The sequence below is a fragment of the Struthio camelus genome, chromosome 5 (genome assembly GCF_040807025.1).
Source record: "Struthio camelus isolate bStrCam1 chromosome 5, bStrCam1.hap1, whole genome shotgun sequence".
NCBI classification, from domain to species: domain Eukaryota; kingdom Metazoa; phylum Chordata; class Aves; order Struthioniformes; family Struthionidae; genus Struthio; species Struthio camelus.
Genome location: NC_090946.1, coordinates 25,359,146 through 25,373,973, shown reverse-complemented (window position 1 = coordinate 25,373,973; position 14,828 = coordinate 25,359,146). Strand labels below are relative to the sequence as shown.

The 14,828-nt window shown below is 37.7% G+C and overlaps 1 protein-coding gene across 5 annotated transcripts in view; it reads right to left on the bottom strand.

The window, feature by feature from the left end:
• Window positions 1-2,061: 2,061 nt before the first annotated feature.
• TEAD1 (TEA domain transcription factor 1) overlaps window positions 2,062-14,828 on the bottom strand; it is a 160,765-nt gene continuing 147,998 nt past the window's right edge. For 4 of the 5 annotated variants that reach the window (XM_068945134.1, XM_068945136.1, XM_068945135.1 and 1 more), the window contains 3 exons: window positions 10,752-10,892; window positions 9,027-9,179; window positions 2,062-7,997 (listed from right to left, as the gene is read on the bottom strand). In XM_068945134.1, coding sequence (XP_068801235.1) covers window positions 7,884-7,997; window positions 9,027-9,179; window positions 10,752-10,892 — 408 coding nt within the window. In that variant the 3' untranslated portion in view covers window positions 2,062-7,883. The remainder of the gene's footprint in view (window positions 7,998-9,026; window positions 9,180-10,751; window positions 10,893-14,828) is intronic. The other variant, XM_068945138.1, reaches the window with a different exon arrangement.

Below are 14,828 nucleotides of genomic sequence, written 5' to 3'. Positions count from 1 at the left end.
GCTCGTCATCTGCCAGAGAGCGTATAGAGTGCCCTGCTCTTGAGATTTTTGGGCTTGCTTGCTCTTCCCTTTCCCCACTGAGTCACACAAAAACACCAGTGGAGGCTTATGACAGCTCTGCCAGCCCTTTCCCTTTATTATTGGGAAGGGCCAGTTTTTTGATGTTTTTTAGGGGGAGGGAGTTGGTCTTCAAACCATCTTTAGCCTTTTCATTCTTACTATTTTCTACTTTCCTCAGCTTTTCGTTTTCTCTGAAAAGCAACATTCTGCTCCTCATTTACTCAATCACTTGTACTCTAGTTTTCTACAATTTTCCTTTTCCATCTTCTCCTAGTACCCTCACTGTCCCTCCACCGTCTCCCTCCTGCCCTTCCCCACCCTCACTAGGTCTCTAGTGGCTCCATACATGCCAGCTCTCACTAAACAACAGCAATCATATAGCAATTTACACCCATTAGCCAATTAAGCATCACACCTCTCTACAAGGTAGGTAATTATTTACAAACATTGCTAAGTTACCACTGTTTGGTGTGACAGATTATGCAGTTGTTTCTCCTGAAAGGGCTCAAGACAATAATAGTAGGTCCGCTAAAGGTCAGGGTTGAGGTAAAGAGCCAGAACTGTGTGGGGAAACTGTAGACATCTGCTAACACACTGCTTAGCTCTGAACTGTCCTCTCATGCTCAGTTTTGTGAGCATTAAATGTGTTCTGTATTTGTAGAGTCAAATAGGCTGCATGTTACTTAAAAAAATAAAAATAAATCTGTGGTAGAAAATTCCACAGACCCCATCATTCAACATTTCATACAATGGCAGAGAGTACTGGACTTGCTTCTTTGTCCCTTAACCATGCTGCCGAATTCACGTAAACCAGATTGCACTTAGTAAAGGAGAGGCTGTTGCTTCTGCTGAAGGCAGCTGGTTAATGAACTGATGATGTGATGTTACAGGGACTCCCAGCCTGAAATGCTGCAAGACATTTTCCCCAAGGTAGAAGATTTATGGTTTTTAACCTTAAATTAATTAAGAAGCAGAAGGTTAATTAAGAAGTAAGTCGTTGCTGAAACAGCAACTCCACTTCAAAGTGCTGAAGCCATTTACTTCATGGGAAACAAGAGAAAAAAGGGTCAAAACAAACCATGTCTGTGCCTTGCTTTCAACCCATTCATCTTGCATATGGTGAGGGTGCTCTGATGGTATTTTTAAAATGGCAGTGAAACATCTGCCACCCAAAGGAAAATTGGAGTTTGTGGGAAGGGGCATGTGGTTTATTCAAAAACCATTGTTCTTTTGAAGCAGAAGAATGAGCCAGATGTATGATTTTTATCTGCTAAGTCCTGGTCATGTTTCCATTGACTTCAGTTGATCCAGGATATATCCCCCTTACTCTTTTTTGGTTTCTTTCTTTTTTATTCCATAGGTAGCTGGTTTCACTTCATAAATGCAGCAGCAAGTTATTCCCAGTCCATCCTCTCCTCGTATCAGGTACAGCTGCAAGTTGGAGGGACGTGCTTGTAGTAAGATAAACAAGGAATCAGTCTCTTGAAAAAGGTAACATTTTAGGACTTCAGTTCTGGCTGAGCTCAGTGTCTATTGAAAAAAACATCTCAACCTCAGATAACTACCATGTTCCTCAGTCAGGTCTTGTTGTCATGGTAGTGATGTATTTGATCTATATTTATAACATAAGATTTTGAATAGATTATTTCTGCTTTTGGAGTAGAGGGGAATGGGTGGCTATTCCCATTTAAAAAGTATGGTTTAAATGGTATTTATTTAAAAAAAAAAAATGCTGTTTCTTCAGGTAAGACACAAAAGCTAGAGATAGTTACCTTTGCTTGCCAGTTTAATGCTAGAATGTGCTTGAACTTATTGCTGAACATGGCTTCCAGATGTGCCAGCAGAGAGTGCCATTGTTACAGGTTTTTGTAAATCTTGCTACATGTCCTTCTGCATCTTTAGGAAGCCAGAAATTTCTGTAAATCTGGCCTTACGCTACTTTGGAAAACATTTTTCGCAAGTTGTACCCACCATTAAAAAGATTGATGTAGGAGATTAAGCTAAATGCACAAAACACTTTCATTTTCTTTATTTTCAATCGATACTGTATGAATACAAAGTTTCTAGAAAGCTACAAAAATTCTACCACTTTATCAAGAAGGCATCAAAATGTGTCACTTTGCAAAGACATGAAAACACCTGCAGTAACCGACACAAAAATAGCATTTTTAGAGTGATGAAATAATTGCACTTAACTGTCATGGATATTAAAGTTATCACACATATGTACCGCGAAAGCTAGAATACATTTTTTTTTTTTTTACAAAGCACTTTATAAAAAAATTCTCTGCACACAAAACCTATAATTTTCATATTACTATCATACTAAAGATAAATTCACTTTAAAGCCAACACTTAAAACATTTTAAACAAAAAAAGGTACCAGTACCTACACACAGACAATAACAAATACAAGAATACTGTACTGCCAAGAGGTTTGACTGAAACTCCTTTTGAAAGCTTCTGCAAATATGTTAAGAAAACATTGGAGAACATTCACTTTTTTCAAAGAGCCTTCCCTCCCTTGTCTAACCTAGAGGTACTTTATCATCAAAAGGCAAGTTCTACATCAAAAGTTACCAGCAGCAGTACAATATTAAAGTAACCACTGACCATATATGAATATGCTTAAGTCACAAACCCATTTTATACACATTACACAAATAAACATAAAGTGAGAATTCCATTAAGTCATTTACAAATGTGAACAAATGCACATGGCAAAAAAACCCCAAACAAAACAAAAACCCAACCTGTTTTACATAAAATGTACTGAAGATTTAAAGGCTATTCAGGTTTTTAATGTTATAAAATTCTTTTGTCTTTCTTTTTTTTTCAGGCACATATTGTATTTTTTGTCTGCAGTCATGAGCCTGAATCAAAGAGGCCCATAAAACAAAACAAAACAAAAACAAAAACACATATTTTGTAAGGAGGTAACAGGGATCCATCTCCTTTTTGTCAACTGAGTGCATTTAAGATTTAATTTACACACTAAAACTAATTACATGATCTCAGCAAGATTGACCTGAAAAGTTAAAAGATGAAGATCTACAAAGTGTTTTTTGTACTTTGAAATTATCCAGCCTCAATCTTATTTTAGGGGGCTAAGTATCTTGTTATGAAAGACAGGAGGGGGGAAGGGATCATCCTGAGAAAGGTACAAAACTGGACTCTTTTATCATGTGCGCTCTGTGACCGGGTACTACATGTATCAGTATGGGTCAAGTAAAGAGTAGCCAAAACATTTCTCAGTATGAGGGATCCAGGAAAACTATAAGGGGACTGCTTCAGAAAGCAAGTATGCCCTAGGAGTTGCAGTGGAAAAATAAATAGATATGGATTAGCACATCAAATGTTGTATCTGCCTTGAACTGGCCGGTTACTTACATTCAACATTAATGTACACCCTTCATTATTTAAAAAAGCCTATACCGTGGAGTTTTTAACGGAAGAAGCTACTGCCAAACTTAATGAGCTGTAGCTGCAGTATAAAGGGAAAGTGAGAAACAAGCATTATATCTGCAATTCCTTCAAAATAGTGGTGCAGTACCTATATAAATGATTTTGGAATTCAAGTAAGTAAAACTACATTTGTTAGTAGTAGTTTTTAACAGTCCCAAATGGTACCATTATACTTATTTTAATATTTTAGTGAGATAGAAGTGTAGTTTATTACAAATATTGAATAGGACAGTTGAAATGTTCAGTATTAATTGAAAATAGATGCTCTACTTGTGGGGCGAATTGTCTTTGCCCTACGTCAATCTCATTGAGTTCAACAGGATTACTTGTGTGATAGAGGTAAGTGAGAGTTAGACCTTGAAGGAATAACAAAAATAATATTTTAGAGACAGGGAACTTGAATTATCACAATATTTACCACACAGTGTCACAATATTTCTCTATATAAAAAGTTAATCTTAGTTTTCATCAAATACTTTAAAAATCAAGTTAAAATTGTATTCACAACTATATAATCCCTCTGACAGCTTTTGGTTTTGCTGATATTTTTCTTAAAATCTTGCTCCTCTTCCCATCATTTTTAGCTGAAGTGTTCAGTATGGCCCCCGTTCACAGAAGGTTTCAAATACAGACACATTTTTAAGAGGAGCTAACTTTTCTACCAAGATATCATCTGGGAGAAAACTAAAACAACACAACCCTGTGTTTTGAATAGTGCTGACCAGAGTTCCTCTAACAGCACCTTCATCCGCAATGCTCACACTTAACATTTCAGTACTTAGAAACACACAGTTGTGTTTACCCTAATTATTGTTTGTTCTCCGTTTTTCACCTTAATTTTTATGCATCTGATTTTCAGCATGCACAACTTTGTAAACAAAACTTTGTCTAAACGAAAAAATCTTCGCAGATATGAAATATTATTAGAGGAGAACAATAAAGCCACATTTGTCCACTGTCTGAAATTCTGCAGTATATGGATCTCACATTATGCAGATGCACAAGTGGATGAAGAGAATATAAATGTGAATCATTTTCATTTTCATATCATAAACACTTCAGTTGCTGGTTTGCAATGCTGTCAAAAATGGCAAACAGTAGATTATTCTCCAGCATTTTGCAGTTTCAACATTAGCAAAATTACATTGCTATCAATGGTGCTCTTTTGTGAATGGAGGCCTGTAGTTTCAACTTATTCCAATAAACCAAAGGCATTACGGTGATAACTAAGTATTTTTGGTCTCTCTACAAATTGTCATTATTATGGCAGCACTTTTCTAAGCTGGAATTTCAAACCAAAGGCACTTTCATGCAAGAGTGCAGAAGAGTCACAATTAGGTAATAATTATTTGGTCATGAAATTTTAAAAGGCAGCATTATTAATACAATTCACTTTTCACGGAAAACTATGAATCTGTAACCTTTCCTTTTGGTATAGACATTTAACTGCGTAGTAATGGGACTGACTTGTACCGAAGGTTGGTTTACATCAAGCAGTCAAAGAGCTTTTCTATGGGAAAAAATACATATATTTTAAAAATGGAACCAATTAATAAAACAAGATATAAAATTTATGTTAGGAGGCTAAGGATACTTCTAATATTATGCTAAGGCACTGCATATTGTAATGCTTTGGCAGCTCTCAATTAAAAGGTTCCTAAAAAGTAACAGTTAACAAGCTAAGTTCTTCCAGCTTACAAAAGAGCTCACAGTTTACAGGCAGCCTGTTGGACTACACACCCCACACTGAACATTTGAAGGATTTAAGGCCTTTAAGAATTAACATATACAGGGTATGGATCATTTACAGAAGTGTAAAGAAAAGACGATGGAAGTCGTTTTCCTAATATTACATATGTGAACACCAATAAACATTGTGACTTTTTATACCCTATAGCTATGACATATACGAAGTGTGCCAGATTCTAGTAAAAAAACTGTACCTGGTTTTGCAAATTGACTTACATACTTTATATGCCTTAAAAAGTTTGCTTGTTACAAAAAAAAAAAAAAAACACCAAAACCACAAATCAAACCCTAAATAAAAGACAACTTTAGAACAAAATAAAACAAAAAAGTAGTTTTTGACTGGTAACACCAAGTGCTTAGAATAAAGGGCTACCGTTAGGCTGTTACAATGCAGTGCTTTTCCTGATGTGATTGTTAGCGTTAAAAATGAGTGTTAAAAGAGACCTTACCATGGACATATTTTTCTGTTTTTTGAGTTCTCAGAATATAAACTGAAAGATCATCAGCCCTAATATCCACAAAAAGATAAGAGCTAGACATCACAGCAATCATTCACCTACTCGACTTAAATCAGAGGCAGGCTAAGGAATTTAAGTGGTTTCCATGCCCCTCATAGCTGTTTGTATCTCCTTCTAATGTAAGTCCTCACCAGTGTTAAGCATTAACATAATCTGATGCAGACATAGAGCAACCCTCTACCTCTGCTAGGAAATATTCTAATCTAGATAAGTCAACAAGAGGCAATTCTAACAAAGGCTACTATGTAGAAATATAGTATCCCAAAAATTAAGAATGACTTTTTTTGGTATCTGCGACGCTGCCTGGGAGTGAAGTCTAGACTTTATTGACCGTGGATGTGTATTGGTAAAGGATAATGAGGATGGGCTCGGCCAAATGTTAGTATCTTTAATTCATGACTGCAAAAAACCCTCCCAAGAACGCTCTTTGTGGATATCTCATGACTGATCTTTAACACGTCTTGGTTGGCCAAGTGGTCCGTGATCCTTTCAGACAAATGTTTTGCATGAGAATGCAATGCTGGCCGAACACCTGTTTAGACAACTGGTGCTTGGGGAATGACAGGCCAGTGCTGGGTGTATGGCAGAAGTAAAGAAGCTGAGTAACACTAACTGGCCTAGCCAGGAAGAATGAGACTACTTAGCTCACATATGCATACCTTGGATTCACTCACACCTACATCCACATTTTGAATCCTTACAGTATTAAAATATCTCCAGCTGTGCTTCAAATCCTGGAGTCTTCCCTGATTTATCGGAAGGATGAATACTACCACATCTGCATGCAAAAAGACATCAGACCCCCCACATGGTACAAATACGTAGTCCTCGAAGGCCTTTGCCAGTACCAAGTGTGTCCTCTTCGCATGAACTGGAGAGAACTCGGGAGAGGTGAATAAAGAATGGAATGAATAAAGAAGAAAAGGAGGAAAAAAACCCATCCGTTTTCCAATCTTTTCTGCTTGATACTGGGTGTGATTTTTCTAGCATCTCATAGATATTAAAGCTGTTGATCTTTTCAGAGGCATACACATTCTTCTCTTTTGCTTTCAGTTTACAAATTACAATGCTGTCACAATGTCAGTTGTTTCCGTTCATTTGTTAATCTCAGAATTGCAAGTTTTTCACTCAACTTATTAGAAAACATAATTGTCCATATAAAATATAACTGCACACACAAGACTACATATAATGCGTGTCTAAATCTTCAATATTTACCTACTTATTGCAAAATGAGCCATCTTTTTCATTAAATAATCAAATTTTAATATTAGTACAATACAATTTATATTCTTTTAAAATACACTAGATAACGTTAGGGATAAGGGATGATGTTTTATTTCTCATCAATATCTGTTTGAAAGTTTAATGGATTAGAAGATTAGTCTTAGCATTGAAAAAAAATACAAAATTTGCCTAATTTTAGGACCTCTCTGTTTCTATCAGGCATTTCTTAAGGCTATATTTTTCATTTGGTTTCAAACAGAAAGTTGTTTCATTTTAAAAAATAATTTAGTGAATTACATTCGTCCGTATCTTCCACCCTAATTAGTTACAAAGATAATTCTATAAAGATTATTAACTTTGTGTACGCATTTACAGTTATAGCTAAAGATTCATTTCAATTTCACTTGCATCGTAAAACAAGTATTTTATATTGGAAAAAAAAACAAAATAAATTCTTATAAATGCTGTCAGTTTTTCCCCATGGCAAATGCTCTGTCATACATTTTTCTATCAGAATTAAAAATAGGCCTCCACAGACAGAGGCATTAGGTTCTTAAATACAGTCTTCCCAAAGAACTGTGGTTTACAAATTTGAAGAACACTTAGTTTTAGAAATAATTTTTACAACTGTACCAGAATTTCACAGCTACAATTATATATGAACACATTAAAAATGACTTCACTAAAACAGGATTTAGAAAAATGTGGGTGAAAGTTGGGCCAGAGGCACTGCCACTTAGTGTTGAGGTTTACAGTCTGTGTTTTGATAAAGAAGTGAAATGAAGTGTGTGTGTGTGTGTGTGTGTGTGTGTGTGTATATATATATATGTATATACATATATATATATATAAAAAAATAACTGCTCAGTCCTTTACAAGCCTGTAGATATGATGCTGTGCTCCATGTTCACTGTTCGACACTTCAAATACACAAGCCATGCAGAGTAGGGTTTCTTGTGTATCCCTGTTTGTTACAACCTATTTGAGGGGAAGGAAAAGGTAGATAGCATATTACAAACTACCAGACCAAAGCAAGAAATGACTGGTTTAATTTAGGCAATGTTTAGATGTGGCTGTCTGAAATGTTCTTCTCCCCCCCCCCCCCCCCCACCCCCTTGCTCTCTCTCTGTGGCAATTTAAACTGCCCGCTGTGACTGTGCACTCACAGGGTGCGCTCTGCGATTCGGCTATGGGGCAGCAGTTCCCAGCTGGAGGCATGAGGAGCTTCTATCCCACCCTGCCTGTTTGACCAGGAGCCACGAGAGCGTGACCGCAGGCGCAGCAGGCCTCGGACGACACCAGCGTTGAGCCCTTCCTCAGCAAAGGGCAGCCAGTGCTGCCCTCTCACCTTGAGTTTGCGTGCCTCAGGGCAACCGAGCTGCCCGCAGCCCCTTCCCCTGATATACTGCAGTGCTCTCTGGGCCCTGCCCTGCCACCAACCCTCACACCTGCCTGAACACTGTGGCGGCAGTAGCATCATACAGCTCTAAGTGCTTGGCTGGGTGCCACAGTGAAAAAGCTGGATAGCTGGATGAAATTGGCTTAAAGGCCATTCTCCGTGCTTTAGATCACCTGCTGGGTGTATTCTCTCCATTACTGCATGCTTTCCCTGGCCCAAGAACTCATTAATACCACTGACATTTGCAGTATTATAAGTGGCATCTCACTCAGACCTCATTAGATAGATGGGATGGTTCAAAGTTATTGCCTTAGGCTTGCTACAAACACCCAATAGAGACTTGCATTAAAAAAAAAAAACAAACACAAGTAAGTTGACTTTCTGGAAAGTACCATTGATGTTTGTTCATGGTCTCACTCAGCTTTAGCCTTTTCATCCTTAGCTTCTATAGTGCATAATTCCAAGAATATTAGTCTGAAGTCACTGGTATATGTTTAGTAAGCAATGTGACTAAAGGATTCAGAAACTGGTTCTAAATACTGTGAGTTAAGCAAGCTGTATAAGGCCTGAGCATATTTTAGAAGTAGAAAAAATAAAAGCGTGCATACCAATAAAATTGTAAAATTTTCCAACACACTGTTCATCATGTATTTCTCTGGTAAATGCTTCAGCTTGTGTATGAAGTTGATCATATATTCACACATTGGAGAGCGGTTTATTCTGTACACGAATCGGCCATTCTCAAACCTTGCATATTCAGTCTGAAAAAAAAATTAGAATAAGACACTTTAGAATGATTTTAGGGAATGCTAAATCTGGTGGTTTTCTTTCTTTGCGTAGACAGAAAAAGAGAAAGTGGGTCTGAAGCCCTGACAGGTCTTCTTCTGTAGCCTTACTTAGGAATGCCCCCCCCTCCACCCCACCCCCCCCAAAAAAAAAAAACCACTCCCTGCCTAATCTATACAGTGCCTTGCTAAAAAGTCAAAAGCCTTTATTTGTTAAAAAGTGAAAATAGCACTACTTGTTTTCTAGCTTGTGTGAGAAGGTGAGGATTACACAAAGGTAAGTTCAAATCAAGTAAAAATGAATTATGTTGAAACTTTGTGATAAGATTAGTAGTTTCAAGGCAACTGGCTGCAGAGGCGACCGCAAAAAAGAAGCTTATATATGGCTGTGTGTGTGTGTGTGTGTGTGTGTGTATGTAAACACAGCAATTTATTATATGAGAGACAATTTATGAATTACAGAAAGATGAAAGACTACAGTTGGAAGAAAACTAGACTGGTCTATACTGCAGTGGCTCACAAGGGACTGAAGGAGGATTACGTTGAGTTTCCTTGGACTTCTGCTGGCCAGATACCAATTGCTCAGATGCTCTCCTCAGTGGCTTGTGGGCTTTCTTGGCTTTATCTAAGCTTGGAACAATGAAAATGACTGAAAACTTTTTTATGGTCACAATGCTCAAGAACTGTGTTTACTATAGGGAGGATATGCACAGTGACCAAGACATCTACAAATGCTTAACATACAGCTGTAGGCTAAAAGTATCTGCATAAAAACTACACTGCAGATAGATAACACACGTGGGCGTGGAGCACGTTACACAAAAGACAAAAGTGTAATAGCTGCAGTATCACAGTGCAGTAAACCAAATATTTACCCTTCCAATTCATACAGTTGTGTGCTAAGAGCAAAAAGGCTTAAAAAAAAAAAAAAAGAAAAAAAATACACATCTTTGTATCCAAAAGCTGCTGGCAACTGTGGAAAGTGCGCATTTTTGTGCATAAGTATAGGGAGAAAAGAAACATAGCAACCCATCCATGTCTTTAAAATGTTTAAAAAAATACCCCAAAACCCGAGATTATAGGGAGCAGTTTAACCACCTTAGTATGGTTCCAAACAGGCTACATGGCTGCCCAAATGACTGGAAATGGGAGCAAAGCTTTTTTTTTTTGCTTCAGCACCGTTCTGCCAGGTGCTGGAGGAAGCTGCAAGCTCCCTCAGAAGGTGGGCAGCTCTGCTAACAGGGGTTGTCAGAGGAAGCATAGAGGAGGGGCCTTAAAGCAACAGATAGCTAGCACTTTACTTTCAGTAGCATCACCAGACAAACAGTGACTTAAAACTAATTCAGATGCTGCTGGGAGGGAAAATACTCTTTCAGGAAAGATTACAGGAGGGAAGGAAAAGACAGCTAAGAGCAAAGTAAAGAGAAAAGAGCCTAAGTAAAATCAAAGGGAACCAGAGACTCATTATCCATTTCACAGTGCCGCTGGTGCAGCAGAAGTGCCCAGTCCGGAGTTAACAGAGGAACTCAAACCCATCACAAAACCCACCTCTACTTTTTCTACTACTTGCTTTCCAAATGAGCAGACTTTGGTGGAACAGGTGATTGTCATATTTTCTGAGCTCTCATACTGACTAGTAACTCCATAAAATGCTCCTGTATCATCTTGAATGTTGCAGTTTAAGTCAGCCTGTTGGGAAAAGGTAACAGATGTTGAGGATTATATTTTTCATTTGACTGTCAGTGTCGAGCTGTAATTAGCTCACCAGTCTTTTCAGAAATAACTCGGAGGAAGAGAGAGGGAGTTTTATAGCGACAGCAATGGCAGTGCAAAAAGTCTGAAAGAGAATACCTGCATTAATGCTGCAGTAAAAATTTTAGGGACGTGACAATTTCTTCAACGTTTAAACAACAAAAGGCAACACACTATTTGTCTTTGCTACACGTGAGGTTCTTGTCTGGCAGACAGATGATGAACTCACTGGAGGGAAGGGAATGATTATCTGAGAGACGTCTGCTTCCAGAGTTGATTCCTCTAGAGGGAAGCTGCCCTGATGCCTTGAACAGAACAGAGCCACCCTGCTCCTCAGGGGCCCATATTTCATTTTCTTCTTTTTCATTCTTAAAACAATGAAATCATCACTACAAAGGAAGACAGCTGTGTGACACAGGAATCAATCGCTGATAAAAGACCGTTAAGCCATATGGCCCTGATTCAGCAAAATAGCTGAACTTCACAAAGCTTATTATGACACAACTCACAGGCTTCACGTTACCTGTGTGCTTACTGAGCTGGGGCAATAAAATATTTCTGAAAGTATTTAATTTCTTTGAATAGTTCTCCACAGTTTGAATAACTATCCAGCTGCCTTTGATACCTGGCACCACAGATTAAGATTTGCAGGATCGAGTGAGGAACAGTGCTGCCTTTAATTATAGATATATCCAAATCCAAGTCCTGAGCACAGCATGATTTGTTTGGTTGCAGAGCAACAACACAGGTCACAGGCTGAATTCTGCCTCCCCTGGCCTGCAGCAGCAGTGAAGCTTTTCTGCCACTGAGTTCTTTGTAATCATGAACCCATTTTCAAAAGCCCTCAGTTAAAAGAACTCTACTATGGTTATAGCCAGAGTCTATGGCTAGCTGCAGCTGGTTTTTTTTGACTCTGGCGTTAACTCTTTCGACATCTTTGGTGCCCAGCAGAGAATGGGCAGAGTTTTCCTTTTTTTTTTTTTTGTGGAAATAACAGCTCAACTACTGGCAAGTAATATCCAAGAATCATCTGCATTCTGAACGTACTCTTATATGAGCATTTTAACAGGGAAATGAATCTTAGCAGGTGTTTCATTTGCAATTCTAGCTCTGTTTGTTCTTACTGCTAATACAGAGATGTAACCTAACAAGAAATTTTCACACATATCTTTTTTTTGGATGGAAACTTTTTAAAGCCCAGTTTACAGATGTGCCTATTTACTAGTTACTGCGGCAGCTTTATAATCCTGACTTCACTGTATAGCAGGTCATTTGTAACTACTATTGAGTTTTTACCTAGGCAACAACTCATTAATTCTACTTAGTGTCTACAACCCATTTTCATAGCACAATGTTTTCAGGCAATATGCTGAGAATAGCACACACTGAGCTACTACTCTGTGGCATGGAGAAGACATAGGCCTGATCTTACTTCAGACTGCCTTTGGTAAATTAATCAGTGGAGAAGTCTCCTCAGGCTTACACACAGTAACACAAACAGTCCTGTAGTTGCATGTTTTACAGAACAGAAATAAATCCTTTCGCTATTACATCTTGTTTCTTGCACATTTTGCATGAGGTCAGTAGTTAGTTTGCTGTACATTTAAAGCAGTGTGTTCACAGTGACCTGTAAGAAATCATTCTGAGCTAGCAGTAAATAAGCAATTTGCCATCACAGCTGGTTTGCAATTATGTCTGAACTTGAAAAACAGTAGCAGCTATCAGCCATGCCACAGCTGCTCTACTGGAATTTCTGAAGAACAGGTTATTTTTGATAATTATATTGCTGTGAATGATAGTAATAATCTCTTTAAAATTGGTTATTTCTGCTGCTACCACAATTAGTTTTATTGTCAAAGTATTTTCTCTTTCAGATAAGGGCAAAATAATTAAGAAATCATTACTAAAATGCACCTCATAATTTCATGTTGTCAAAAGGGTCAGCCACATAGACCTTTCCTTTCAAGCTGCAACCACAACAGTTTAGAGAATTAAAAAAATAAAAAAGGAATAATTTTATATCTGCTGCTTTCTGATTTTGAAGCCCACTGAAAAAAAAATCCATTTGTCAATATGCAACACTTAACTTGGAAAATTAACACACGTAGCCATCTGGCAACCTGTTGATCACTCCTACAGCTCTTCCAACTCTTGCTGAAATCAGTGGGAGCTCTGTGTATACAAAAGACACAGGCTGGAGCCTTGATGTTTGTATAAGGAACACTTGAAATTTCATCACTCAGCTGTCATGATTTAGTCTCATGAAATTCATGACAATGTTGCAAAAATCCCATGCTGGTAAAACAGATATGAATTATCTTTATTTGCTCTTTGATTTTTTAAGTCTAAGGTACAATAAAGGTGTTTTCAATGAAGGAAACAGCTGTGTGTGGGGGGGGTTCCCTCAGCAAGTGTTTTTATGGTCAACTAATTGCAAACTGCTGAGAGCTGAAGCTTTAAGACTCCTCCTAAAAGTATAACGTGGACATAAAAATCGTAAGCATTGACAACAGCAAATACTCTTAAATGAATGCGTGACCAAAACCTCTCCTAATAGTGCAAGTATTTTGTCTGTTCTCCTATACTAAAATAAACTTTGTCCCTCAACCTGGGTTCAAATTCTTTCATTAAAGGCTGAGTACATGAACACTAGGAAGAAGTGTGTATCTCTCACTTGAAGGAAGTAGTCTTAATCAGGAATGAAAAGATTTATTCCATGTTGAAAAATCTCTATTAAGGAAGGAAAGACAATCACCTATGGTAAAATACAACAGTTGGGGCAAATGATAAATGATGATGATGAAGGACTTTAAAATATATTGCTATGGCTTACATAGTAAGCCATCCTAAGATTCAAACACACCTGAAGGCAAAGCTGTATCTCTAGAAACAAAGTGGGTCACAGAATTTGGGTTTTTTTTTCCCCCCTGAAAGATAATGACTCTAACAAAAAATGGGGCTGCATTCTACATAGGCACTTCTGTGGCTGTGAGAGTTGTAGATGCAGATTTGAGCAGGAATAAAGTGATATGTTACCTCTGCATTCAGTTTTAGCAGGCCTATTACTGCAATATTCACTCTAGTTTTTATATTCACTCTAGTTTTTATGTCTGCATTTTAGAAATGATGTTGGAAAATTGGAAAGGGTTCAGAAAAGAGTTACAAGAATGATTTCAGGTCTGGAAAACATCCTTTGTAGTGAATGACTAATGAAACTCCATCTACTTAGTTTTTCCAAGGGAAGTTTTTCCACGCCTTTATCATAGCCTGCAAGTTGCTACATGGAGAAGAGTCTTCTGATTAAATCTAGCAGGAAAGAGCATAAAAGACAGCTAAAGCCGAGCAAAAGCTAAACGAGAAACAAGGTAGAATAGAAGCTGATAACCCTGATGATAATGAAATGCTGGAATAATTTTGAAATGTGGTGGAGTCCCCATCACTTGGGGTCTTTTTCAGCCAAGCTTAATGGCTAACTAACAGGAATGCTACAGTTCAGGTAGGCGTACTGTCTATATGCAGAGGTTCACTGCTTATATTATACAAGAGGCAAGACTAGATAAATACAATAATTCCAAAATTGAAATCTATGAATTTATCTTATTAACCTCAATTAATCCTCTATTTACAATTTCCTTTTCTGATGATCCATGTGAAAAAAACTTGCCAACGGTCAAGGTTCTGGTGTGCTGTGCTTGTGGCCTCTCTCACTAACCAAGTTTGTCTCATTATTTCCTTGATACTCTCCATCTGTTTGTATCTATCTCTCATTTTAGACTTCTCATCTCTCTCATTTTAGACTTTTTAGATTGTAAGGCTCGCTGGGCTGTAAACCATTTTTGCTTCTGTGCATACAGCTTCTAGTGCAACTATGTT